The following is a 24132-nucleotide window of genomic DNA, read 5'->3' as shown; positions in this document are numbered from 1 at the left end:
CCGCAACCGCTTGAGAACCGTGCACCTGTCATATCCGGTTCCGGCATGCTTGTTGCCGTGGACACCGGAACATACGTTCCTCAGGGGCCACGAGGTGCTTTTGATTCTTGCTTGAGGAAAATCGACTGCTATGGCTTTGCTAAAAATCAGAGACGATAAGTAGCCTTCAATCCGGCCAAGTGCTCTCGGGATTCAGCTCGCTGACCACCCTTTCGTCCCATACTTACTCCTGTATGCTGTCAGATATACCTGAAGAGTCTCATTCTACTCCGTACCAAATGCCTCATCATCGAAACCATGACATCTCATACCATTCCTAGCTCTCTAAGTACGAAACTGGGTATCGTTACACTATCACAAAAAGAAAGCTGCCTCAGACACAAAAGCCTACGGAGCGGAAGGGTTCCAGTCGCTGGCCCATATAAATGTAGGACATCGCCACTGCGTCCCCTTTTCCTTGTTTCCGCTGGGCCCAAGTGGCCTCGGACAGATCCAGAACGATCTTCCGCAGTTGATGCCAGGCTTTTTAGTTGTCAGACTGATGCATGGTTCCTGGTGACCCTCGCACCTGGGAACGGGCCTTTTCGTGAAGAGCTTTGACCAGTCCTCCTTGCTGGCAATGGGGTCGTGAACAGTATCATCGTTTTGGGACGAAGCGGGAGTTGTGGCAGTCGCGGAATTTGGCTGTTCTCCCGGTGAAGCTTCGCCAGCGGGGGCCGTCCGTAATGCTTCCAATGCAGTAGATTCCGTAACTGGGGTAGATTTCGTAGGGGACGCAGCTGATTGTAATGTTGGCACAGTAGACACCGATACAGAATCCTGGGCTATGGTCGCTTGGCCGGCTGAATCAGTTTTAGGTTTGAAGAACCCCTTTAGGGTCCTCTGTCCAGCAGAGGAAGGTGCTGATGGTTGACCTGAGCCAGATTTCGAACGCTTGACTGAGACAGGGGAACCCGTCTCACTTTTCACAGACCTCTTGCGAACGATTTGCTTCGTTTGAGTGCTATCAGAAACTACTACAGACCGGCTGGCAGCGCTCTCTGCAATAGCCTGTGGCGTTTCCATTTCCTGGGTAGAGGCAAATCGTCTCAACGTTGGGGGATTCGTCGTTGACGTCTGTACGTTGGTTGATGGTTTACGCGAGAACATGTCCTTGATGCTTCTCCGCTTGTCGAATTCTGGTATCAAGCGTCCCGACGTTGGGAGAAGATATTTAGTAGAGTATTCTTGCTGACGCTGACCATCTTTAAACATCCCAGGAGGGTTCATTATGTCAAGAATGTTGACCTCTTTCTCGCCGAGGCATACGACGTCCTTGAAGACCGCATATACCGGGCAATGATCGGATCCCTGTTCCAATTGCATAAAGTTAGCTGGAAAATCAATCTACAACGAAGCAATAGCAACCTCGGGGCTTACCATTAGGCCCTCTTGAATATTTGAATCGCTGAACCAATCTTGCATATCCAGGCTACACAGGACGTAGTCTATCCTTGAGCCATAATTGCCGGGTCGAGCGATGATTCTTTGCTCCCAACAAGTGTACATTCCTCTTCGGCCGGGATGAAACGACCGACAGATATCAAATAAAACAGGACTTTCCCTCCCTTCATCGCGCTGACCAATTACTCTGCCGTCAGAAAGAAGTTGATTGAACACGCGCCGTGCCGGGACAGATATAAACTCGTCCTCCGTTATTTTTCCCTTTCTGATGGCCTCGGTAGCATGAGCTGCATCGATTTCCCCTTTCGCAATGTTGAGGTCCCCTGTGACAAGGACTCTCTTCCCCATCGCAACCAGATTTCGGATGCGAGCATCCATCAGGTCAATAAAGCTATGGCGAAAATTGTCCCGTGATTCGTCGCGATTGGCTGGTGAGTAAATTCCAAGCAGAACAAATGCAGGAAACTCTAGAATGACGCAACGGCCTTCCGAGTCCAAAGTAGCCGCATCAACCTCTAGCCCTGACAGTTGCTCAATGGTTGGATAGCCTCCTATTTGTTGCTCTTCAGGCAGATCTCGAAAAGACACCGGCGAATTGGGCGGGCAGAGAACTCCCGCAAGACCTTCCTCTGCGCGGATGGGACAGCATGTCGCATTTCGAGTGTATATCACAACTCCGGAGTATCCTGAAAGATGTCAGAACTGAAAAACATCCCGGATACCTTGGAGAGCGCACCCTTCTTGGTTTTTGGTAAACTGAAGTAGCAGTCCCAGCCAGGTACTAGCACCATGTCATCGCGGAGATCTTTTCGTTGGATCTTGGTCTCCTGAAAAACGACAATATCTGCCTCAAGAATATCAAACATTGACTGTTCTATGATGAGCCTCTCGTTTAGATATGAAGGACCTTGGGTAAATCTACCTCGAAGGTTCGGTTGCCTCTCCATGGTTCATACGAGAATGGATTCCTGCGAGATCTCAGCACCACAACTTGCCACTGAGAATGTCGACAACACATACCGTATCCCGTTCACTGTTATACAAGTTAACCTTCAATCCGAGTATCCAGCAGGGGAACTGATTTCCGATATCAATCAAGCTTACCGTTCCATGTTGTTATGCGAAACCCCATCGCGGATGCTGTGAAACTTGTTCCAAGCGCATACCACAGTCACCCAGAGCTCCGAAAATATCTAAAGCAGACAGTTTTACTTCATTTCCTTCAATAAAATCGATTCGTGCTACTTGTTCGTCGTACAGCTGTAGCTGCAGCTATACGACCCCGTGATGGCACGTGATGTAGAGGCGCCGTGACATCACGCGATGATGGCCTGATTGATGACTAAGGCACCAGCGGCAGCCCGCAGACGAATCACGGGGACGCTAAACCGGCTTTGCTTCGTTAAGCCGGAACGCCCGACGTCCGTATAATCCCACTGTCTGTCAAAGCGGAAGAAAGACGCAACAGCCGTTCGACTGCCCCTCAGCACCATGTTCCCTCAACGCAACATCCTCCGCGCTGCTCAGCAGCTGCGTAGCGCTCCTGCTCGCGCTGCTTTCCAGCGCCGCCTCAACAGCACCGACAACAAGCTTCCTTGGATGGTCGACAACGCATTCAACCGCGAGAGAGCTGCTGTCAAGCACCATGCTGCTGCCACCAGCGGTTCGTATACTCCAATTGGCCCCAAGGATTTTTTTTGGATGATCATAGGGACATAATATGCATGATACTGACTCAATTGCCCACCAGACCTTTGGCGCAAGCTCTCCATCTAGTATGTGTTCTCTGACGCAATCGGCTTCTTTTTCCGCGAATTTATCGAACACTTTACTCACCAATGCCTAGTGCCGTCATCCCCTGCCTGATTCTCGGCGGTATCAACGCCTACAACCTCTGGAACGAGCACTGGGAGCACTGGGAGCACATGCCTCCTCTCGAGGAGCGTACCGAGTACCCCTACCAGAACATCCGTGTCAAGAACTTCCCCTTCGGCGATGGGGACAAGGTTAGTGTGATTCAATAAGATCTCTCAATGGAGTTATTTGCTGACTGGTGATTTTCTGCAGACCATCTTGTAAGTCTCCAGTTCATTGGACAATCTTTGTGGAGCGGCCATTTCGTTCTATACTCGGATTCATGCCCATTCTCCTTCAATGGTCATGATTCATTCGCTGACTGTTCTGCAGCTGGAACGACCAGGTCAACTACCACAACAAGGACAAGGCTACCTAAATTCCTTATAGTAAATAAGGACAACAGCTTCCATCAATCGATCTCGGTTTCGCGACGAGAGCAATTGAAAGCATGTATATTTACTGCACAAAATCGGGGCGGAAGTCGTTGTGGACTGTGCACTGGGGGCTTTTTTGGTGAAATGACTAGGAGTTACAAGACCAACGCTGACTGATTTCCTTTTGTTACACACAAGTTCTTCTCTCTCCTAAGGTTCTTGGAAACGAGTAGAATGCGCCTTCATTTCTATAGGTAAGGACTCGGAGTGATTTTCCGGGGACGTTCCATGGATATGCACTGCCGCGCAGCAGTCCAGTCCGCTCTCACGTTCTTATATTCGTTATAACGCAATTGTGGTACTATACACCGGCAATGCATGCTATACCCCCTTCTCACTCAATTTCTGCAGATCCAGGTATTTAGCCGCGTAGTCATTCGCAAGGACCAAGTCGCCAGTGAGGTGCATCACCGTGGCTTTCTTGGCCATCATCTCACATTGACCCTTGATGTCTTCAATTTCTTCATATTGGTCGTAGGCGCAGTCGAGGTAGCCAAGAGCACGGTTCATGCGTTCCTTTTTAGCGGGAGTGTCCTGTCCTTGAATCCACGCCTTTCCAGCCATGCCCATATTCGCGTCCACGAGAAGCGAGTACGCCCGCGCCGCTAGATCACAATCGTCGGTCTCGAGGATCTGAGGCATAATGCTCTCAACCATCTCATTCACAGCTTCAAATTCTCGTAGACTTAGCAGGACCCCACCAAGCACCGAGATCGCCTCCCAGAGACCTGGAAAAATCCGGGAGCGGTGCGCGATACTGGCGGCTCGCATCGCTAGGGAGAAGCCTCGTTGCGGATGGCCCGTTTTCTCGAAAATGCGCGCTTTGAAACAGAGCAGCTTCACCTGAGAGTGGATGTCGAAGTTGTCTTGGTGCATGGATTGAGCCGTCTGCTCGACGATTTCCAAAGCCCGGGCATAGTCGCCTTGCCGGATTTTGTGTTCGATTGAGAGGAAAGATAGGAGAAGAGAGGCGTCATTGTCAGGGAGCTGAATCGCTTGGAGCTGGGAGAGAAGGTAGTCTGCCGCCACTTTATCATCCCTAGTTCGTTGTTAGAAACCACATCTTCAATGAGCAATGAGAGCACATACCGACAGATATGCCGCCTTAGTTGCAGTATACCAGAGAAGAACGTCCATTGTTGGTTCGCTCTGAGGGATTGTAGCTTTTCGGGTGTGACCTGCTTCATATGAGATGAGATATCAGCGTAGCGACCCTGTTGCGCCAACTTTTGGAGAGACTGTCAGAAGGTAGATATCAGCAAGTTGGGGAGCAATCGGCATACCAGTTGACAGCTACGGAATGTACTCTTCAGATAGTCCTCGAACGGGGACTTGTTTGCGTAGCATTCACGAAATATTTCGCTACTCAACCACGATAGATGGGTAACACCTGCAGAGGTTAGAGCCTGGACTGGAAAGATCCACATGCATAGGTCTGATACCAATTCTGGCATAAAGCGCAGTCTGTAGTAGAAGCTGGGGGCCCATAGATGTCACCAAATTCTTTGTAACGTTGAGATGTGATGCCCGAACGATGTTTTCCATGGAAGATGCAAGACTCTCCCCCTAGTATTGTCAGGACTGTGTCAAGAACAACGGTACGTAGGAATGCTCACGTTTTGCAACTCGAGTTTGGCTTCACTCAGCAATGTAGTGCTCAGCAGACTCCACATCTCTGTCTCCTTCGCTTTAGCCTTCAGGAAAGCAAGACCTTCCTTCTCGTTTCCGAGCATTCCCGTATTCTGAACGTCTTTCATCTGCTCAGGGAAGGCTTTGCCAAAGTGATACAACCAGCTCATACAGAAGTTTAGACAGTTCATATCGTGGGACTCACGGGCAATCGAGACAGCCTCTTGCATCGCCGAAACAGCTTCTCCATAGCATCCGAAATCAGCCTGGAGGATCGCGAGGTTGAGCAGCGCATATTGATACGAGCTTCGGTCACGACTATGCATTGTATAATCGAAATATCTGTGAAGGTTGTCGAAGGATGAGGGGTAGTCTCCAGCCCTCCACGCATCGAGGAACCTACAGACCGTCAGCGTCGGCGGGTTTCTACGCGAACTCGATCTCACCGTAGGTAGTAAGTCAGGTTGGGGATTGCAACGCCAGACGCCATGATACGCTCAAGCTGCACTTTCATGCCATCTGGGACTCTTCCTCCAAGCCCTGCATTCCATTAGCAAATGTGCACGAATACGCAGATTCAAAGGGAACGTCTGCGTACTTTGTAGCTCGCCAATCTGAAACTCTAGGAGTCGTTCGACATCCTTGGTGCTGACATAGGTTCCATCCTCCTCTTGTATTTCGATATTTCCATAAGCCACTTGAGCGAGGTGACTCGTGGAGTCCAAATTAAGCTCCAGTAAATTGATGTCCACGGGGTCCCGTTCGGCAGATGGATTCTTCTTTGACCACACACGGTACGTGGGCAAACGGTAATGCACGAAGCCCTTCCAGAGCTTGACGGAATCATGGAATTGAAGCCTAGTAAACTCGAGCTGGGCTCTTCTCACGAACGCACCGAGTGGTGAGCACCTTGAGAGGCGCATACGACCGGTCTCAGGCGCCAGACCATTATCCCTGTCGCGGATCTGTTCTTCACGAGACTTGACAAGAATAGCGCTGATCTCAGTAAAAAATACTTCTAAAGCATCACAAGAATCAATGGACCAGATCTTCTTGAGAAACAAATCCCATATCGAACGGCCAGGGATCGAGGAAGCTTTGGATGAAAGGGCGTCCTCCAGGTCATCAATGGCGACAATATAGTTGCTATCGCCTCTGTTTAGAGATAAAGATGCACCTGATTCCAAAGGACTGAGACATGACATAAGAAAAGAAAGGACATGAATTGCGGAGGAGTTGGGAACGACTCCATCGGTGTAAACGGAGATGAGACACAGAAGAGCGATCTTCGAGGGAGTCAGATAGCGACTCATCTTGCTTCTCTTTTTCTTCTTCGACCTCTTTGATCTAATTTCTCTTTCGCATAGTTGACATCCTTTGCTGGGGACGGTTTCATCCAACAATGGAACGACTATGCTGGAACTTCACTGCGCGATGAGACCATCGGCGCGTCCTTTGTATACAAACACGCCGCGTCTGAGTCCAAACAATTGAGCTTTGTCCTGGAGAAGCATAGGATCAAATGATATCGGACACACAAAATTTGATCAGTTCTATGTTCCAGCAACTCCTATGGAATGTGCTCTGCTGGTTCAATTGATCCAGGCTTCATTGTAAAGGGATTTTGCAAGGCACACAGTTTATGCCTGAGGCATAAATTGATTGATAGCAGACCCCGCCAAAAAAACTTATCGTTTATCGGGACATGACTCGCTTTTAGGCACATCTTGAGATTGTCACTACTGCAACTCTTCACCCGTGCAATTACAGTCATGACCGAGGCACTTACAAACACGGATCTCCAGGGTGCGCTGCCCCTGATTGCACGGGGCAAAGTTCGCGATCTGTACGAAGTCGACGACAAGACTCTTCTCTTCATTGCGACTGATCGCATCTCCGCATACGATGTGATCATGGAGAATGTACGGTTCTACGTCTTGGATGTGCCAATAGTTCTCCATATTGGATTCGCTAACGATTGCCTCTTCAGGGTATCCCAAACAAGGGAGTTCTTCTGACATTATGCACAAAAGCATGGTTCAAGATCCTGACCGATGCTATTCCTTCTCTGCGCACGCATTTCATTACCCTCGACCTCCCGCCCCAGATTCCCCCTTCACTCCGGCCAGTGCTTCAGAACAGAAGCATGCAAGTGCGCAAGCTTAGAATCCTTCCCATTGAAGCCATTGTCCGGGGCTACATCACTGGATCCGCTTGGAACGAGTACAAGAAGTCCGGTACCGTGCACGGAATCAAGGTCGCTCCTGGTCTGAGGGAGAGCGAAGCCTTCCCCGATGGCCCGATCTACACTCCCAGCACCAAGGCCGAGCAAGGCGAGCATGACGAGAACATCCACCCTGATCAAGGTATGCATGGTCCTCCTCGCTTTCGGGAGTGTATATCAAGTTGCAGGGTGGGCCCAAAGCTAACAATATCCCGATGTACAGCCGCTGCCATTCTTGGTGAGCATGCCTCGACCGTTGCTTCTCTGGCTGTGCAGCTGTACAAGGCCGCACATGCCTACGCTCTGTCGCGCGGTGTCATCATCGCGGACACGAAATTCGAGTTCGGTGTCGACGAGGAAACCAATGAGGTTGTCCTGGCTGACGAAGTCCTGACGCCCGACTCATCTCGCTTCTGGCCCAAGGATGACTACGAAGTTGGCCGCGGCCAGCAGAGCTTTGACAAGCAATTCCTTCGGGATTGGCTCGTCAAGGAGGGATTGAAAGGCAAGGAGGGAGTCCGGATGACAGAAGAGGTCGTACAGAAGACCGCAGAGAAGTACAAGGAGGCTTGGGAGAGGATCACGGGGAGTAATTAGATTACACTAAATGGGCCACGGACGACGTCATTGAATCGCAGCTTCCGATCAAATGAATAGTTATCGGTAGTGTCTATGAGAGAACAAGTTATTGTACGATTACTATAATACAAGTACAGCGAAGTTCGATAGAGTAGATCATTATTCCCACTCCGAGCGCAACCCCTTTAGACCCTTCGTCTTTCCTGCTCCTCCATATTGACTGCCCTTGTCCTCGGGATGATGGGATGGAGAGTCGCCCGTCCAGCCAGTTCTGACTCCCTCATCAATAGGCAGCGCATCTGCACCACAGATCCGCTTCTCATCCTCGAACTCTGTTTCGCTGATGCCGTTGGTAGCCCAGATACGATGGATTCGCAAGTCGTAAGGACCCTCGATTCGATCTGTAAGTCCGATACCGACACTCTTCACTCGCTGGCGGAGAAGAGATGTCTGCGGCTCGACCACAAGGCCGTGGTTCGTACGAACAAAGGAGTGGAATGGTAGTAGAATGGTCTCCCAGCCCGTGCCACCGGATGTTGTAGCGGAAGAGGACATGATTGTCGATTCGGGAGGGACATCGGAGAGCGAAGGAGGAATTCCGCGCGGGAAGAGGGTTTCTGCGAGCTCTGGTGACTCGGCCGCTTGCGACGGATATGAGGGGAGGTCGTCACGGGAGGTCTGGTGTTGCACGCGGTGATGACGAGTATATAATCTATGCTGGTGGATATCCGTCTCGACGATCGAGTCTGTCTGGATATTTACGGTGTATCGCCGACCGTCGGACTTCACTCGAAGGGCCAGATACGAGTACGGGTCGACATCCCAGTATAGTCGGCCAAAGAGCCAGAAGCCTCGGTCCTTATTGCGAAACGCGGCGTATCCTATTGATTTTAGGGAATGGTCAGATTCTGAGTTTATAGCAGGCTACTTCAACGGGAACAATCCAACGTACCCGTCCTCTCTACTCGCCAATTGTTAGGTAGCTTCGTTGAAATGCTCCCATGGAATCTCGCATGGGCAGGTGTGTTCGTCGAAGGGTCTGCAGGAACATAGTCAAGACTGGCAGTGCTGAATCCACCAACGGCACGGTCGGCCATGGTCTTGCACCCGGCGATGGTGGATTCATCTTCAAAGTCGAGGAGGGTGTAGGGCTTGGTGGGAGTATGGAGACCTTCGGAGTTCCAGGCTATTCAACACAATGAAATCAGTGACTGTTTATATTGCATGCACATTCGAAATTGAGCGCGGAAACAGAAGCGATAATTACCCACCGATCCTCGATAGACGGCTCAGCTCCTCCGCGCTGCGCTTGATAAATCCTGCGGGTTTGGCGGACAGGCACCTAGCCGTGGGAAACATGATTTTTTCTTTTTATTTTACACTCGATTCCCTATGCAGCGAATATATTATCGTAATGCCAAGCAATCTGAAATATTCGTTATTCGATGTTTGAGTGTTGGAGAAGCTGTTCAGTATATAAATCATAGACCAGGATTATATGAAATGATGGTGATGTCGCCAAGCTGCATATTGGGTTACTCCGTCCTCCGTAGTGACTGTCGTTCGTCCAATAATTAACTGCGGACTGATCGGCCGAAGATAAGATCAGATCGATAATCATTGCTTTATTTATTTTAGCCTCATCCACCCACTTCCATCAAAACATCGATCTATACGTCTACACTCCTCCTACACGTTAGCAGCCTGACAGCCTTACAAACCACTTCTGGCTTTCCGACTCTCATTATGACAGCAGGTTTTGCCTTAGAGGGTTTCATGAGAACGTTCTGGACTGGAAAATCCCTGCATTTGATCTATTTTTGTCCTGCCTTGTGACCTTTGCCAGTGAAATTTCCTGGAGATCCATGGGATGTGGAGGACGTCAACAGAAAGCATGCTCAGGAAGTTTACTATCCGGGCGAAATTTACGGTCCTGTAACTTTAGGAGTCGAAAGGCCTTTGAAACCAACCCAATACTGGCTGCGCGCTTTGGCTTGAAGCCGTCAAGCAAATGAAGCAATGAGGACGGCTACCTACGTGCTTGCAATGGTCAATCCGTTCAACAGCGCACTAAATTTTTGCCTGCTGAGGCAGAGAAGGGCAAAGCCCGTGAAAATGCGTTGCTTTGCATCCTGAATTAAAGAGTCTCATACGCGGCATTCGAGACATCCACAAGGGAAACATCTATACAGTCTGTCCGCGTCCTTTGTCTCTTGACTCAGAACGGTATAAATTACTCGTACGGGTTTTCAGCTCAGCTGTTCTGCGAGTTTCGATACCAGTTGGCGTCATGATTTCTCAAGTGCTCCGTCCAGGAGCTAGACCAGCTCAGAGAGGAGAGAACCATACTATGCCCCGACATTATTTCTGGAACCGCTAGGAAATAAGAAGAGTGGTAGCCAGCAGTATGCTTTAAATCCCCCGCAAATGCCACTCTTCTGCTCTGACTTTTCTTCATTTCTTCCCATCGTTCGACAAGTACTCGACTGATCACCAAACGACTCGCTTCTACACTCGTTTATTTTACAGTCCTCAACCTCAAGAACTCCTCCACTCGTTCTAATCTCGCTCTTCTTTCCATCACATTCGACATGGCTATTCTTGGCCTTCTTCCGAACCCAAACTGGCCTCAGCAGCCTCTTCCTCCTCGTCTGGACAGGCAGTACACGACAATCACGTCTGAGAACGCTCAGGGGCTATTTCCCCCAGACGCCTGTATTTTTGTCGGAAAGTGAGTAGTAAGATGTCCTCTACTTGATCGACTAGAGATTCTAACATACATTAGTTTGAAAATCACCCTCGAGGACAAAGACCTAGTACGGGATATCCAACAAACGTTCTCTACTTTCGGTCCATGTCATGTCAAGGTCAAGCGTGACAAGCGAAAAATCCCGACGGCCTTTGTGCAGTTCGAGGTGAGCACTCCCTGGCTCTTGTCACCGTCCTGATGTGTGACCCCGTAGATTAACCTAATCTCTTACAGAAAGTTGAACATGCCGTAGCTGCACTGGCAGAGAACGACCTCATCAAGCTTCACGACCGCTGGCTGAGAATCGAAAAGATCAAGGGAAAGAGTATGATCCATTTTCTAACCTCATCCTGTTGCTGAACATCTACTAACGCTAATATAGGAACTGCGCGCCTTGGACACCGGTCTGGGCTCCAAGTGTCTCCGCATGACTTTGAAACGGCTCTTACTGGCCGAGGCCATTTTGAATCATGTTTTCTTGAAGAAGTCTTCTTCCTTGACCTGGGGTTTCTCACGACTGTCTTCACAGTTACATTCGCCTATATCGACGACTACAGAGACGCCATCAAGGTTAGTATATCACCCAGCTACGCCCCAAGACTATGTGCATATTCTGAGTCAATATCAACAGGCCTTCGAAAGACATCCGAAGTACTACCTCCAGCCGTTGGACATTGAAGGCAACCCTACATTTTCCTGGGTACTGCCGCAAGCATCCGGCCCCAGCGCTTCCTTCAGACGCTCGCGCAGCAAAGAAGCCCGCGACGCCATGCGGGACCAGGGTCGTTCGCGGGTGCCTCTTCCCGCCGAACTTCAGCCAAAGACTGGCAACGGCAAGACCGTCGAAGACTACACCCGAGAAATTAACAATCTCCCACACTTCGGCTTGAGCGAGAACCTGGTCCTCGACGTGGTCGAACAATTAGAGGCAGAACAACGACACAAATGCCTCAGTGAAGAATGGACCGGGTCTTCATCCAACGGCACCGAACCCACGCCTGCTACAACTACCGATAACGATTCGACAACACACAACGACTCCTCCGCTGTTGGTTCGGATGCAGAAGAACCAGCCTCGAACTCGCGCTCGCACTCCAAAGACTCGTCCAACACGGCGTCCGTCTTTAGTACTGACGACTTTAATTCTCTCATCGAATCGACATCCACCTCCACCACGACTTTCACGTCCTACCTGGAAGTCGTCCCGGAGTGCGAAACAGAATCGAACAGAGGACGACGATCTCGAAGCCGCAGTGTTTCAGTGAGCATCGGCTCACCTGTACGCCTACGATTGCGCTCCTGCAGCTCGAGCGCCGATCTGCCGCCTCGGAAAACCGATAACGAACTATTCTTCGGCAACCAAGACAACGACAATCGCAACAACGACAACCACGACAAGGCGGAGGAACCGTCAATCTCGGTCTTGGACTCAAACATCATCGAGTCCAAGTTCCCATCCGTCTCCAACTAAACGTATGCCTCACCAGGCATGCAATAAGCCCTTCTCGCTCTGATGCGAGGAGGCAAACCGCGTTCCAGTTTATCTGGAGGAAGGGTGCCGGGGGCGGGATGGTGGGAATCAGCAGTCAAGCTGGTTACCGGCACTCAGGCATCAATTTGAGATAGGACATTTTGTTATTTGGCGTTTTGGAGTTGGATTTCGTTTGCAAGGTTGATTATATGTTGGATGATTCATGGATCAAGCTCTATATATACCCTTGTGATAACCCTGATTGATGGAGGAAATGGGATAATGTCTATTCGATATATATGTCCGGTTGAACTAAATGGAAGTACAAGGCATGTATGAATATTTGACTGGGGTAACCTAATGACCAACACAACTTGCTTCAACCGTTTTACTTAGAATATCTCTTGACGCCGTTCAGAGAGCCCAGTGCACCTTGTTGCCAACCACCTAGGTATTTTTAGAACAACGCTACCCTAGGAACCAGGGGCTGCCTTGAGCGTATGTAGTCGTGATATCATAATGATCAGGACAATATGTCAAGCATGAGTCAATCCTTTAGTCTAGACCGTGTCAAAAAAATACAAGAAAACGACTGTAATAACGAAAGATAGTCATATCCCGTGAATTAGGGCCATTTGATATCATGCCATGAAGTATCTTAACATATGTGTATGCTGCCCGCCGAGTGCGATGAACCACCTATCCCATACGAACGCCAGGTTCTATATAAGTCACCGTGAATGCTCTCAGACCATGCAACAGAAGCCAAGTGCGATGACAATAAGCATATGTTTGCGCACCGAGGTTCTCACACTCCAAACGCTTTCTTCAAGTGAAACAGTCGATCCCAGAAAATGCACAGGCGGCATGAAAATGATGCAAACGTAATAAAGACGCAATAGTTGGAGTGAGTGAGCGTAACCGGCTGTGGACAAGAACGAGTCAACAAGGTGCAAGACCTCGGCCAGGAATTCTTTCAGAGCCATGTGTCCAGAAACGAGAGGAAGAGGGAAGAAGAGATGCGGTTGGATATGATATCAAACTCCGGGAATATGGAAGAATCGAATGAAGACAACACCAAAATGACAAAGCAGAAAGATATGATATGTACAAGGGCATGACGTAGATAGATGAGAAGTCAACTAGATCCTGATGTGCTAGACCCTGACACGCCGGGCATCAAAGTATCCTAGACTGACTGCAGTGTCGTTGGTACCAGCAACGGGAGCAGCATCTTCGAGGAGTTCCCACGGACGTACAGGGTAAGCTCCAATGGCCCGGCCACGGTACTGAAGACAAAGATGGCTAGCAGCGCAGTTCAAGCCATCTGGCAGTCCAGTCGGCACACCTGAAACGAATGCAGGTTGTTGGGGGTGAGAGAACCCGCCTGGGGGATTACCCGAAGGAGTAGGGGCGGGAGTGGAACCAGAAGCAGCAGGTGATGGAATGGATACAGGAAGTGTAAGGTTAGAAGATGGGCTATCGCCAAGGGGACCAAGAAGGTAGAGGAAGCGCGAGTCATTCTGAACCCGAGCGAAAGGAGGGCATTTCTCCCTCAGATAGCGAGCGCATTGATGACGGGCTTCGTCAGGAAACGTATCAATCAGGGATGCTGCAACATCCAGGGCATGCGTCTGCAGCAGGATACCCGGACAAGGACGACAGTCTCCTGCCCTCATTGAGTGGGGAAAGTAGTCAGCCGCTGGGAAGAGTCGCAGCACACTATCTGGAAGACGCGCGAGAGTTATGCAGAATATCGATATCAGCAAGCGCGTTTGCTCTGGCAATGCGCTGGGTCTGAGTGCGGCTGATGGCACACTGAAAGCAGTCCGATGAAGGACAATCATCCTGAGCAACGCAGAGAACCAGAACGCAAGGGCTCTCTCGAACTGCGCGCGTGATCGGATCATTAGTTCTGCGTCAACTCCATGACTAAGCTCAGTAGTACCACTGTAGTTCGCTTGCATGCTGATAAGTCTTTGGAGCAGTAAATCCATCTTCTCGGTGAGGACAGGGACAACAGCCTGTGGGCCCACATCGGGAATGCTATACGCCAGCTTCTCGATGATCGTCAGGTACATTTTCGCCGTTTCGAGTGAGCTGCTGTTGTCTGCAGCAAATGACGAACAGCCATCGGGTGACTCCTCAAACAAGGGTATAGCGAAGAAATTTTTCTCGGCTCGTTCTCGAATCTAGATAAATTAGTCTGGAAACCGTATTGAACCTTCATCATAGCACCTTACCTGTTGGATTGCATCATGACTCATGAGACGAACCAGTCCCACCCAGTTGGATCGTCTTGAGCGAGAGTCTGCAACTGCAGCTTTGAACATCACGTCCACTATCTCGTTTCTCACATCACCCTTAGTCCCCGCGTTGAATAGAAGCTGAAGCTTCAATTGACAGAAAGGGAGGGAGAAATCGTTGGTCAGTTCGATGACCTTCTCAGCAACAGATATGTCTGGGGGCGCTGGTCTAGTGTCAATGGGAATGAAGATAAAAGAACCATTTGAAGTGAATAAGCACTCACCTGCTTTGGTATCCAATCCCAGAAGGAAATCAAGCGCTCTTGTCAAAACTGTCACTGCAGACGGATGCTGACCAATCAGTTTCTCTGTGCAGTGCTGAACAGCACTTTCTGGATCCTTGGTGAGCAAAATCTGAAGGAGTACCATCGCACTGTGACCTAGATCCACTTGTCCCTGACAAAAGTCTCTTTCTTGGCTTTGCGAATCAATCAAGGCGATAGCATCCCGAATAATGTCGAAAACCTCCTCAGGGTGCTTGAACAAAAATTCTTTCCGTGACAGATGGAAGCGATATGTGACCATGTCGAAATATCGACTCTGGCCTGCCGGTGGAGGTACAAGAAGTTGAAGAAGCCCTATGCGCAAGTCTGTTGGGTTGGATATCATATTCTCGGACTTGAGAAGCCTTCGTACGAGGAACACGAAGGCTTGAATGGTAACGCATCCAACGCCGATCAAAGGAGGCAGGACTTGGGACAGTATCCCTCCGGTGGTGGATCTGAGAAGGCCACAGATCCAGCGGACTATCATGATGTCGAAACGCTTGGGATGAAAAGGTCTGAGGTACGACAAATACCTGCATGTTTCATTCACCGAGAGCTTAGCATGGCCACCGCTGGATTCTATTTGTTTGACGAGAAGGTTAAAAATCATATCCAACGTGGACTCATCTATACCACTTGCGGACGAGAGGAGCTGGTCTAGCTTCAACAGAAAAAGCGGATCGGCTTCATTGAAAGAAGAGGGTATGTGATCGGACAGTGGTGATGGTGCTGCCATAGATGATTTGCTTTCAATCCGGGAGAGGTCCTGACGGAGAAGAGCAACTGTATTGAGCTCTCCCGGTAGCCGAAGCCCAAGGTCTATCAATGAGAAGATCAAGTCCAAGGAGGTCGATCCAAGCCGTTTGAGACGGGCATATGACTCTACCAATCTCTTGAAAAGATCGGTTGTAGCACCGATAACACAGAAAGAACGGAAATGATAATTGACTGTATCGGCAGCGGATGCCAAAACAATTCCGTCATTGCAAACGGTGACCTGCTTGAGTACGTCCGCAAGAATTGAAAGATCGCCGAAACTTTCCAAAATATCCCTTACAGTATAGAATTCGCCAGGGGTGAGTGCGAAGTGCTCTGCGCCAGGGTCCAAATGGAGCTCCCGAAATGCGTCACGAGGATCCCGCCCAAACTCAGTAACTCCACGCCGAATCCACTGACCAAGCTCCGATTTCACGGCCCAGGTCAGATCTGACGGTAAAGGGCCACGGGATACTGCACTTGCCGCGGCAGAACCAAAGATCCTTGGGAGACGTTCGGCTATTGATGCCTTGAGTATGGCGATGGTAGAAGCCTCTTTCGGCACTTCGACTCCGGCGCGATGCAGCAGTGTGTTACGGAGGTTGTGTACATGCTCAGGAAGGCGGCTCACAGGGAGCTGCATGAGAAGTGCAAGGTCCCCCGAAAGGGGCCGATGGTCGGAGTTTCGGGGAAAATCTGCAACCCCCTTTGCCATCAGCCACTGAAGGTACTTTCCAACCGAAAATGTCTGGGATCTGACGAGCTCAGAGACGATATGATAGATGTTGTCCATGTTCAATTGGTCCCTCATCTGACTCTCGCCAAGAAAGGAAATGATGTAGGTATCCACATCGACTCCAGCGATCTTCCATTTCCGCAGGAGGCGGGCGCCGGTATAAACACGAGATACACCATAGCGAAACGGAGTCGCTGCCCACTCGAGCAGTTTGAGAACCAGAGCAGCCTTGTCATCTATCGCACCCAGAGATGCAGTGGAAACAGATGTGATGTCGTGCGAAGAGCCTATCGAGTCGAACAGTTGGATGATGCGTTGCTGTGGCGGTTGTTGTGTTGTCTCTTCACATTTCCGAGGCCTCTGCACCCGCGCATTTCGCTCAGCCAAGTTTTGAAAGACCGCTCTGTGCACATTGTCGTTTAGGTTCAAACAGGACGATAGGAGATCTTTGTACTTTTCCCATGACTGTGGAAGCACCATGGATGAAGTATGCTCAAGAGTTAGTTTTCTGATATGCAGTGACAATCGGTCTGTCAACGGGCGAAGGGATGTGGCCGAATCTGACTTGATAGCTAGTTGCAGTTTGTCAAGCAAGAGTTCAGCGAGCCGCCGTCCTCGCTTCCTATATCGCAGTATGTTGCTCCAGTAGATTCCTAACATCAGAAGCCAGACTGGCAAGGTGTTAAATGGCGCTGCCTCCAGCGATGTGAGGAACCAACCGAGATACTGGTCATGGTCAAGCAGTTGCTCAAAGAACAAACGAGCGGTCAAGCTGACCGCGTAAGTCATCTTCATCTTCCAGTCTGCCTCTCCACAACTAGTGATTACACCTTCAAGAAACTGTTGGACATTGGCAGTCCAGTCGCGCACCCATTTAGCTTCCAGGCCAATGGCCAATGCCCCACTGGTACCTTTCCTTTTGAAAGCACGGATTTCGTTGGCGCCGACGCACTTCGCAAGCCACACAGCACGGCCGACAGGAACCCATTTGGTCAAACATTGGTCTAAAAGAACTCTGCCTCTGATACCATGAGGAATGGTTCGACTAAGTTTGCGCAACGGGACATTCGGATTCGCGAGATCGCGGAGCCAGGCCTCACGTTTGTTGTCCGTCAGCGTGACTCGCGGAGGGGGCTTGAATGTTGACGGCGCAGTGACCATATTATGGCCCTGTCTTTTCTCCAGTGCGGCTGCAAAAACCGACGACAGTATTTGCAGGCCAGAGCGATGCTTCAATTGCGCATACAGGGAGGGGCGAGCTGTATTGGACTCATTTTGAGACACCTGTGTGCGATCGTAGTATCCCTGCTTTGCCGTTTGCTCATTAAGTACGTCTTCCGGATGATTGCCCATCCATGGGGAGAAATCCGCAACCTCTGCAAGAGAAATCAACAGTCAGAGACGGCTTTCATGCTTCTTTCGTGTGAAGGGTAGTGACTCACTCTCGCCTCCCATAACTGGTGCAACAGAAGGGGTCTCAATATGATATGGTGTAGTTTGCACCTCCTTTGCCGGTGCACCATCCTGTGCTCCTGCGGGATCACTTGCTTTGGTATCTGCTGGAGCAAACTTCCAAGGTGGACCAGGAAATGAAGGCGGTGATGGGGGCTTCACATCCTGCACTACACCTGCTGCACTTTCACCATTGATCTCTGCGCTTCCAGATACCTCAGAGAGTAATGCTTGAAATGACCACACCGGACGCGCACGCCAGGACAGCGAAGGCGGTTTCGAAGTTGTTGTACTTGGAGTACTCTTTGATTCTCCCACACCTGCAGAAGCTGGGCTTCCGTCACCAGCCACTGACCCAGCATGCACATCTATTTTCAGTCTCTTCGCCGGTGGTTCGCGCTCCAGCACATCTCCGTCATTCGCTGTCAGATCGATGAGTGCCGGTGGTCTACCTTGTAATTGCGGCACCGGCATAGATGCCTGTTCGGACTGACGGTCAGGTTGACCCAGGGGCTGCGAAAGGTCGGCACGTCCAGTACCGCTATAAACGGCGTGAAGGGGCTGACCCCAGGATTGAACGCCGGCAGAAGAATAAGGTATCATCTCAGCTTCATGGTGTATACAAGCATCGGTATCTGGATCATCGGAACAAGTTGAGGAGGGTATCGACCATTCAAAACTATCCGCATCAAATCGCGTGTGATTTATAGGGTGGTTCGCAGTTTATTGAACATGTGGAAAATGGCGAGATGGTATTCGAATTAATTTACGCCCGATCAATGGGTAATCAGGATGAAGCGGTTCGGATGGATATGGCGGCGCGGGTGGTGGGTAATCGTGCCGGTGGTAGGAGGATATGGTCTCGGACGATCGGGGGAATGCACTATTGTACAAACATTGCTCAACGATTGATTGCTGATGAAGGATGGCGGAACTAGAGCAAACAAACAGGACTCAGAAAGTGGATTGACGCAGAATATTAAAAAGCAATATAGGAGAAGGCAGATGAGAGATCCAGCCGAGCCCGGAGACGGAGATAATACTAACCAGTCTGATCTCCAGATAACGTAAGTGACCAAGACGCATACCTACCGACTGGACACTCCGTCGGAATTCAGCAGTCAGTTACAGCGGGGGAGGAATGGAAAGTAGACTACAGAGTGTACTTTTCTCTACTATCCAATAAGTATCTAGACCTTAAGTATCCGTAGTTTGTGATACCTACTCTCCAAACGCTCCCTTATCCACCTAAGTAGTAGTATCTAGCCGGGATTCGAGATCGTAAGGAGATACCAGATCCAATTACTGATCAGGAGTCTGTGGTTCATGATCATGGAAACAAGCCAACAATGATATTGATCAAAAGTTATCACGCAACTTTACCTGTCTTTAGGGACTTGGGTCTCTCCGATGGTGTTCCGCTCCATCTCTACGGGGAATCCGCCTGTCAACCGTTGATTGTTTTCTCGGCTTATCCGGCGAATCATTCCACAACCCAGCACTTTTGAAGATCTCGGGGTATCAGGCGATCGCCTTAGCCTCGAGATTTCAAGTGCCTACGAGGCTATGGCCCAACATATGACCATATGTGTGTGCGATCAGCGAATTACTACTCCGCAGTACCTAACCTATTTTCTGTTACCTACCTTATTCGTCCTGCCTGCCCTCCCCCAATAATGTGTAAGCACTCCACTGATCCCCGAAAGTGGGCGAGTGTCGCTTCGGAGAGAGCAATTTGTTTGTGGCACCACACACACTGTTGTGACACGGTGAAACTTGACATGGACACTGATGATGGACAAAGGAGTGGAAGTTCGGAACCTTGCAGTGAAGATTTGAGGTTAGAGAGGGAATCAAACCCCACCCTATCATTGGATATGTTAACATCATGTCGCAACATTGATGCACCTAAGTAGAAATACATTTGTCACCAGAAGGTGATGGGCTCATGCATACCTGATTATTCTAGATGGCCATGCAAGTACCGCATCGGTTGCAAATCGGTCATATTGTCAGCAGTAAATAGACAAAGGGCTATCATAACCCTACCAGATACATACAGAGACCCTGGTAGCTTGCGCAGTTGTAGGTCTGCTAACAATAACTAATCGACCCCTCAAGGCTCATCAGCCAATCCTTCTGATGCACAGTATCAAGATGTCCCATCCCAGCTGCAGGCTGGAGCAGGACTGTGGCGGTCAGAGTCAAACTTTACAGATCCAACGTGCACCTGTGGGCATACCTATCTAGCAGGCGCCCCCGCCATTCAAGGACCCAGGAAGACCTTTCAAATGCAGGAGATCATATCTGTAAAGTATTCAAGATACCATTATGCATACCTTTGGCTTCTGAATGGCGAATCTACAGCTGTACCTGTGCTTCATGCATGTAGAGATGATGGGAGGAAGTTAGGCACGAAGGTGTCCTATGTTGATAGTCGACAGGCCATTTCTATCTTCTGCAACCCAGAGGTGGCCAACTGCGCTTTCTCCCGGCTTCATAGAATCATTTGCAACGCCTATCACGTTCATGTGAATTTCTGCGCCGAGTTAGCCAAACAAATAGGTGATTGAGCAACAGTAACGGGGGCGGCTATCGCCCAGTAGTACGTCTTTTACATGAGCAGATAAAGTGCCTGTTGAATTGGAAGCCGATATATAGATGTTTCGTAGTGCGATGACTAGTATCGCAGTCGCCTATCGTGAACCTAATATTACTTTGCAGTTGGAGGATCTCTCGATTGCTAGCTATTATCAGGACCATCGTTCAGCCGCTATCCCATTTTTACAGCACCATTCGTCGGGATCGTCGGGGCAAGTCCTGGATTGGAATGAGGAAACCAAACCCGATAAGCCGAGTGATAACAAGTCATCATGGATGATCCAACTACCAGTTGAGCTTTATCTCTGCCGCTAGTTAGCTGAGCAGCTGAGAGATGCTCTTGATAGTCTGGTTTTTGATAGTATGGTTTCACGGATGTTCTTCGTTGTCCACTTTTAACGATCCCGCGAAAATCCAGCCCTTTTTATAGCCGACTCCAGTTCAGGTCCCAATACAGTCGATCTTTGACCACTGCTGTCTTATCAAATGAAAGATCACGCTCACCAGCATCCATTGCTGGTCAATAAACATGGACGGATGATGGATCATCAAAGTGTTCCCCGCAGTCCGCCACGGATTATCTACGGATGGTTATCTAACCAACCTCCATCCAACCTTGCCGTTTTGGTCCTGGCGTCAGAATGATTGCTTGGCTAACCATCAATACAACATCCCTTATCACGCTGCTCTATTCAGAGAAGCCGTGCGCCTATCCTTCGAATTATCAGCATAAAAATGGCGTCAAAGAAAGATATGCGGAGGCTAGACCTCGGTAAGTCTACCTGAATTGAGTCCAATGTCGATCATAAGAGCGCAGTTTCGCTAATATCAGTCCCGAACTGTAGCCATCCCCTACATCGAGCCGCCGAAGGATAAGAATGAGGCCGATATGTCAGGTACAAAGTCATTCGATTTTTGAATTTGGGAAACTTGTGCAGCAAAGGGATGATCTGGCTGATACTCCGCGTTAGGAGCGATGTCTAGCACTATGCCAATGGCCGCGGTATGTCAAAGCTGCAGTCTCTTGGTCACGGTTTCGACGCATGCTGACTTTCTCTCCGTAGATGTTCACTCGGAATAGGTGAGAGATACCTCGTCGAGCGGGTCCAAGCTATTGTATCTGACTACTGTACGCGGCGTGCATAGGATGATTGGATGGGTTTCTTTCGTCTTCTCTCTCCAGTCGTGGCTCGGAGAAACTCCTGAGCAAAAGAAGTCGGCAGCTACGCCTGCATACATGTCCGTCCTGATGTCTTGTTCGTCTCTCCCTCTTCCCCCGCAAGTGAGCGCGGAAAATGACTGACAGCTGAAAATCTCTACAGTAATGGCGCTCGTCGTTGTATGTAACCGAGATATGGTTCCCTTTCAACCCTTCAATAGCCCGACCAATCTCTAACCACATCGCGCAGACATATTTCCCCATATTTATGCCACCTCCATCCGCACGAAGCACCGCTGCTGCTCCTTCTCCTTCACCCTCACCTTAAAATATCGACTAAGTCGTACAGGGATCAGTCGCGAATCGCATTTCGAGGCTAGTTGTTACAAACGATATGCTACAGACTAAAGCTGAAACAATGGTCAAGTCAGGAGAAAATCATCTAAGTGCTCTAAATCAGCCAGGCCATGTGCCCTTGCCACAGCCTTCTTATTCCTACGGTATATATTCACGGTGTGGCATTGTGACCATATTTTCGTAATTTATGGATTCAAATTCATGTAATAATACCTTACTAAATGATGGAATGATTCCATGTTCGCAAATTACCCGCTGATACATACCCATCATGTAGTTATCCCTCAAGCATAATTTGCGATCTTCGCCACCACGTCAAGGACAAACCCACCCCCAGGTCGGACTCCAGATACTTGACGCCATCCACTGCCTGTGAAATCCATGGTACAGCTTATTTTGCCATTTGAGTCGTGGTCCAGTCGAAAGTGAAGAGGTTATAAATATACCATATGCGAGGGCCAGAGTGGCTTAGTCAGTGCCACACCGCCTTCCCCCACAAGGGCGCTAAAACGAGGCGCGCCCCTCAAAAGGCTCTTCTGTTCCTCTTCTATCTCTTTCTCTGACACCACCATCCTACTTTTGATCAGCTCCCCTCCGTTCGCAAACTCGCAATCTCTCGCAACTACAAAGAGACATCTGATCTCTCACCTCGTTCACTTATAATCCACCGCTTTTAAGGGCCGTTTACGACCAAAGGCCGAGTTTATGTCCATCGAAAACCTCAAGACCTTCGGTAAGTGACTTTGCCACCTCCCCTAACTACCTGCGATTCTGTCCCTTCTGCGGTCCAATCTGGGAGAACATCACGGTGCCTCTCACAGAGTTACAATGGCACTACTTATACTATTCTTAATGGACAACCCACCCTCATGGAGTTGCTACTCGCTTCGTCTTATCATATGAGCTGCAGAACGGTTTGGCGGGGCAGTTTTCAGGTCATGAGAGCCTAAGGCTGACACGTGCTTCTACACAGACCCCTTCGCCGAAGCTGACGAAGACACCGGCGAGACTAAACAGTCTCAGAATTACATCCATATACGGATTCAGCGTACGTCTCAATCCATCAACTCATTTTATCTGCCGTTGCCAATGGTAGATTCTGTTACCTGAGACAATGGTTGCTAACTGTCGCCCTCAACAGAACGCAATGGTCGCAAGACCTTGACCACAGTTCAGGGTCTTCCTAAGAAGTTCGATCAGAAGAAGATCTTGAAGGTTATCAAGAAGAAGTTCGGTATGTTGTTGCCACGGCCTTCAACAGAAATTGGAAGACTCAAACAGCTAACGCTTTTCTAGCATGCAATGGCACTATCGTCAATGACTCTGAGATGGGAGAGGTGATTCAGCTGCAAGGAGACCAGCGTAAGGATGTTCAGGAGTTCTTGACCGACAAGAAGGAAGGTCTCGAGCTCGATGCCAAGACCATCAAAGTCCATGGGTTCTAATTTAGACGCCACGCCCCGTTCCGGTCCCTTCTTCCCAGTCTACATCGCCCTCTGAGTGGTTGGGATAGGGAGCATGTTGTCTTGTCCATCCCTGGTCTGAACCTGCGTGGTGCTTGCCAAAACTGCTTGGTCTCTACTCCTAACCATCTCTGTGCCCGGCACTTTGGACTTGGGCCATGTCGAAATGACGCGCTCAAAGTTAATCCTTTGCTCCCTCGTGAGCGGACGACTCACTTGAAGCGGGTCTCAGATTCTCTTATTTTCTTGACTCGACTGTTTTTCTAGGAACGGGATTAGCGAAGGAACGAGGCGTTGGTAGATACCCATTATCTGCATAGATGTTTTTTTTCTGTTTTCAACTTTTATGTCGTGCTGCTTCGCAGTCTGTGACGGCCTGTTTTGCGCAGCAGACGTCTTAGAGAGGGACTTCCTCTGGCTCCTCTCTGTTTCGTCGATTCATGTTTCTTTGACTCTTTGTACCTGTTTTGGTAATATTACTTAACACGGTTTCGTTATCGGTGCAATATGTTCGACGGATGACCAGTACTCAGATTTGGCAAAGTAAATCCTATTCTATCGACGAAAGCCCGTCGTTCCCATCATAGACACGGGCTCAACGAAGACGAAGGCTGTCGCGAGGCTCGCAGATATTGTCTAGTAAACAGAGA

At 49.5% G+C, this 24132-nt stretch overlaps 8 protein-coding genes across 8 annotated transcripts; 4 read left to right on the top strand and 4 right to left on the bottom strand.

The window, feature by feature from the left end:
• Window positions 1-387: 387 nt before the first annotated feature.
• On the bottom strand, window positions 388-2575 carry ALT_2138 (DNA-(apurinic or apyrimidinic site) lyase APN2; the record flags this gene model as incomplete). Its single annotated transcript, XM_033562020.2, has 6 exons — window positions 388-1350; window positions 1420-2129; window positions 2180-2312; window positions 2366-2411; window positions 2464-2476; window positions 2548-2575. The coding sequence occupies 6 exons, from the start codon at window positions 2573-2575 to the stop codon at window positions 388-390; spliced, it is 1893 nt and encodes a 630-aa protein (XP_033417911.2).
• Window positions 2576-2934: 359 nt separating this feature from the next.
• Window positions 2935-3676, top strand: ALT_2137 (cytochrome c oxidase subunit VIa; the record flags this gene model as incomplete). The annotated part of the gene is made up of 5 exons (XM_033562019.1): window positions 2935-3106; window positions 3194-3218; window positions 3290-3449; window positions 3511-3518; window positions 3631-3676. The coding sequence occupies 5 exons, from the start codon at window positions 2935-2937 to the stop codon at window positions 3674-3676; spliced, it is 411 nt and encodes a 136-aa protein (XP_033417910.1).
• A 379-nt stretch (window positions 3677-4055) lies between these two features.
• ALT_2136 (putative anaphase-promoting complex subunit Apc5) lies at window positions 4056-6676 on the bottom strand (the record flags this gene model as incomplete). The annotated part of the gene is made up of 7 exons (XM_089599265.1): window positions 4056-4773; window positions 4824-4972; window positions 5018-5124; window positions 5177-5300; window positions 5351-5762; window positions 5810-5903; window positions 5962-6676. 7 exons carry the CDS (start codon window positions 6674-6676, stop codon window positions 4056-4058), a joined length of 2319 nt encoding a protein of 772 aa, XP_089456411.1.
• A 459-nt stretch (window positions 6677-7135) lies between these two features.
• ALT_2135 (phosphoribosylaminoimidazolesuccinocarboxamide synthase) lies at window positions 7136-8184 on the top strand (the record flags this gene model as incomplete). The annotated part of the gene is made up of 3 exons (XM_033562017.1): window positions 7136-7285; window positions 7354-7729; window positions 7811-8184. 3 exons carry the CDS (start codon window positions 7136-7138, stop codon window positions 8182-8184), a joined length of 900 nt encoding a protein of 299 aa, XP_033417908.1.
• A 141-nt stretch (window positions 8185-8325) lies between these two features.
• On the bottom strand, window positions 8326-9525 carry ALT_2134 (CIA30 family protein; the record flags this gene model as incomplete). The annotated part of the gene is made up of 3 exons (XM_033562016.1): window positions 8326-9047; window positions 9119-9352; window positions 9438-9525. 3 exons carry the CDS (start codon window positions 9523-9525, stop codon window positions 8326-8328), a joined length of 1044 nt encoding a protein of 347 aa, XP_033417907.1.
• A 1232-nt stretch (window positions 9526-10757) lies between these two features.
• On the top strand, window positions 10758-12386 carry ALT_2133 (uncharacterized protein; the record flags this gene model as incomplete). Its single annotated transcript, XM_033562015.2, has 5 exons — window positions 10758-10897; window positions 10952-11081; window positions 11150-11240; window positions 11298-11485; window positions 11547-12386. 5 exons carry the CDS (start codon window positions 10758-10760, stop codon window positions 12384-12386), a joined length of 1389 nt encoding a protein of 462 aa, XP_033417906.2.
• Window positions 12387-13543: 1157 nt separating this feature from the next.
• On the bottom strand, window positions 13544-18505 carry ALT_2132 (mediator of RNA polymerase II transcription subunit 12; the record flags this gene model as incomplete). Its single annotated transcript, XM_033562014.2, has 4 exons — window positions 13544-14578; window positions 14630-14856; window positions 14917-17826; window positions 17893-18505. 4 exons carry the CDS (start codon window positions 18503-18505, stop codon window positions 13544-13546), a joined length of 4785 nt encoding a protein of 1594 aa, XP_033417905.2.
• Window positions 18506-21238: 2733 nt separating this feature from the next.
• ALT_2131 (eukaryotic translation initiation factor eIF-1) lies at window positions 21239-23464 on the top strand (the record flags this gene model as incomplete). Its single annotated transcript, XM_089599264.1, has 10 exons — window positions 21239-21275; window positions 21349-21399; window positions 21475-21506; window positions 21568-21584; window positions 21650-21759; window positions 21826-21842; window positions 22698-22752; window positions 22993-23067; window positions 23161-23253; window positions 23316-23464. 10 exons carry the CDS (start codon window positions 21239-21241, stop codon window positions 23462-23464), a joined length of 636 nt encoding a protein of 211 aa, XP_089456410.1.
• Window positions 23465-24132: the final 668 nt, after the last annotated feature.

This window comes from Aspergillus lentulus (assembly GCF_001445615.1).
Source record: "Aspergillus lentulus DNA, contig: Alt04, strain: IFM 54703, whole genome shotgun sequence".
NCBI classification, from domain to species: Eukaryota; Fungi; Ascomycota; class Eurotiomycetes; order Eurotiales; family Aspergillaceae; genus Aspergillus; species Aspergillus lentulus.
This window is presented reverse-complemented; position numbering and strand designations above follow the sequence as displayed.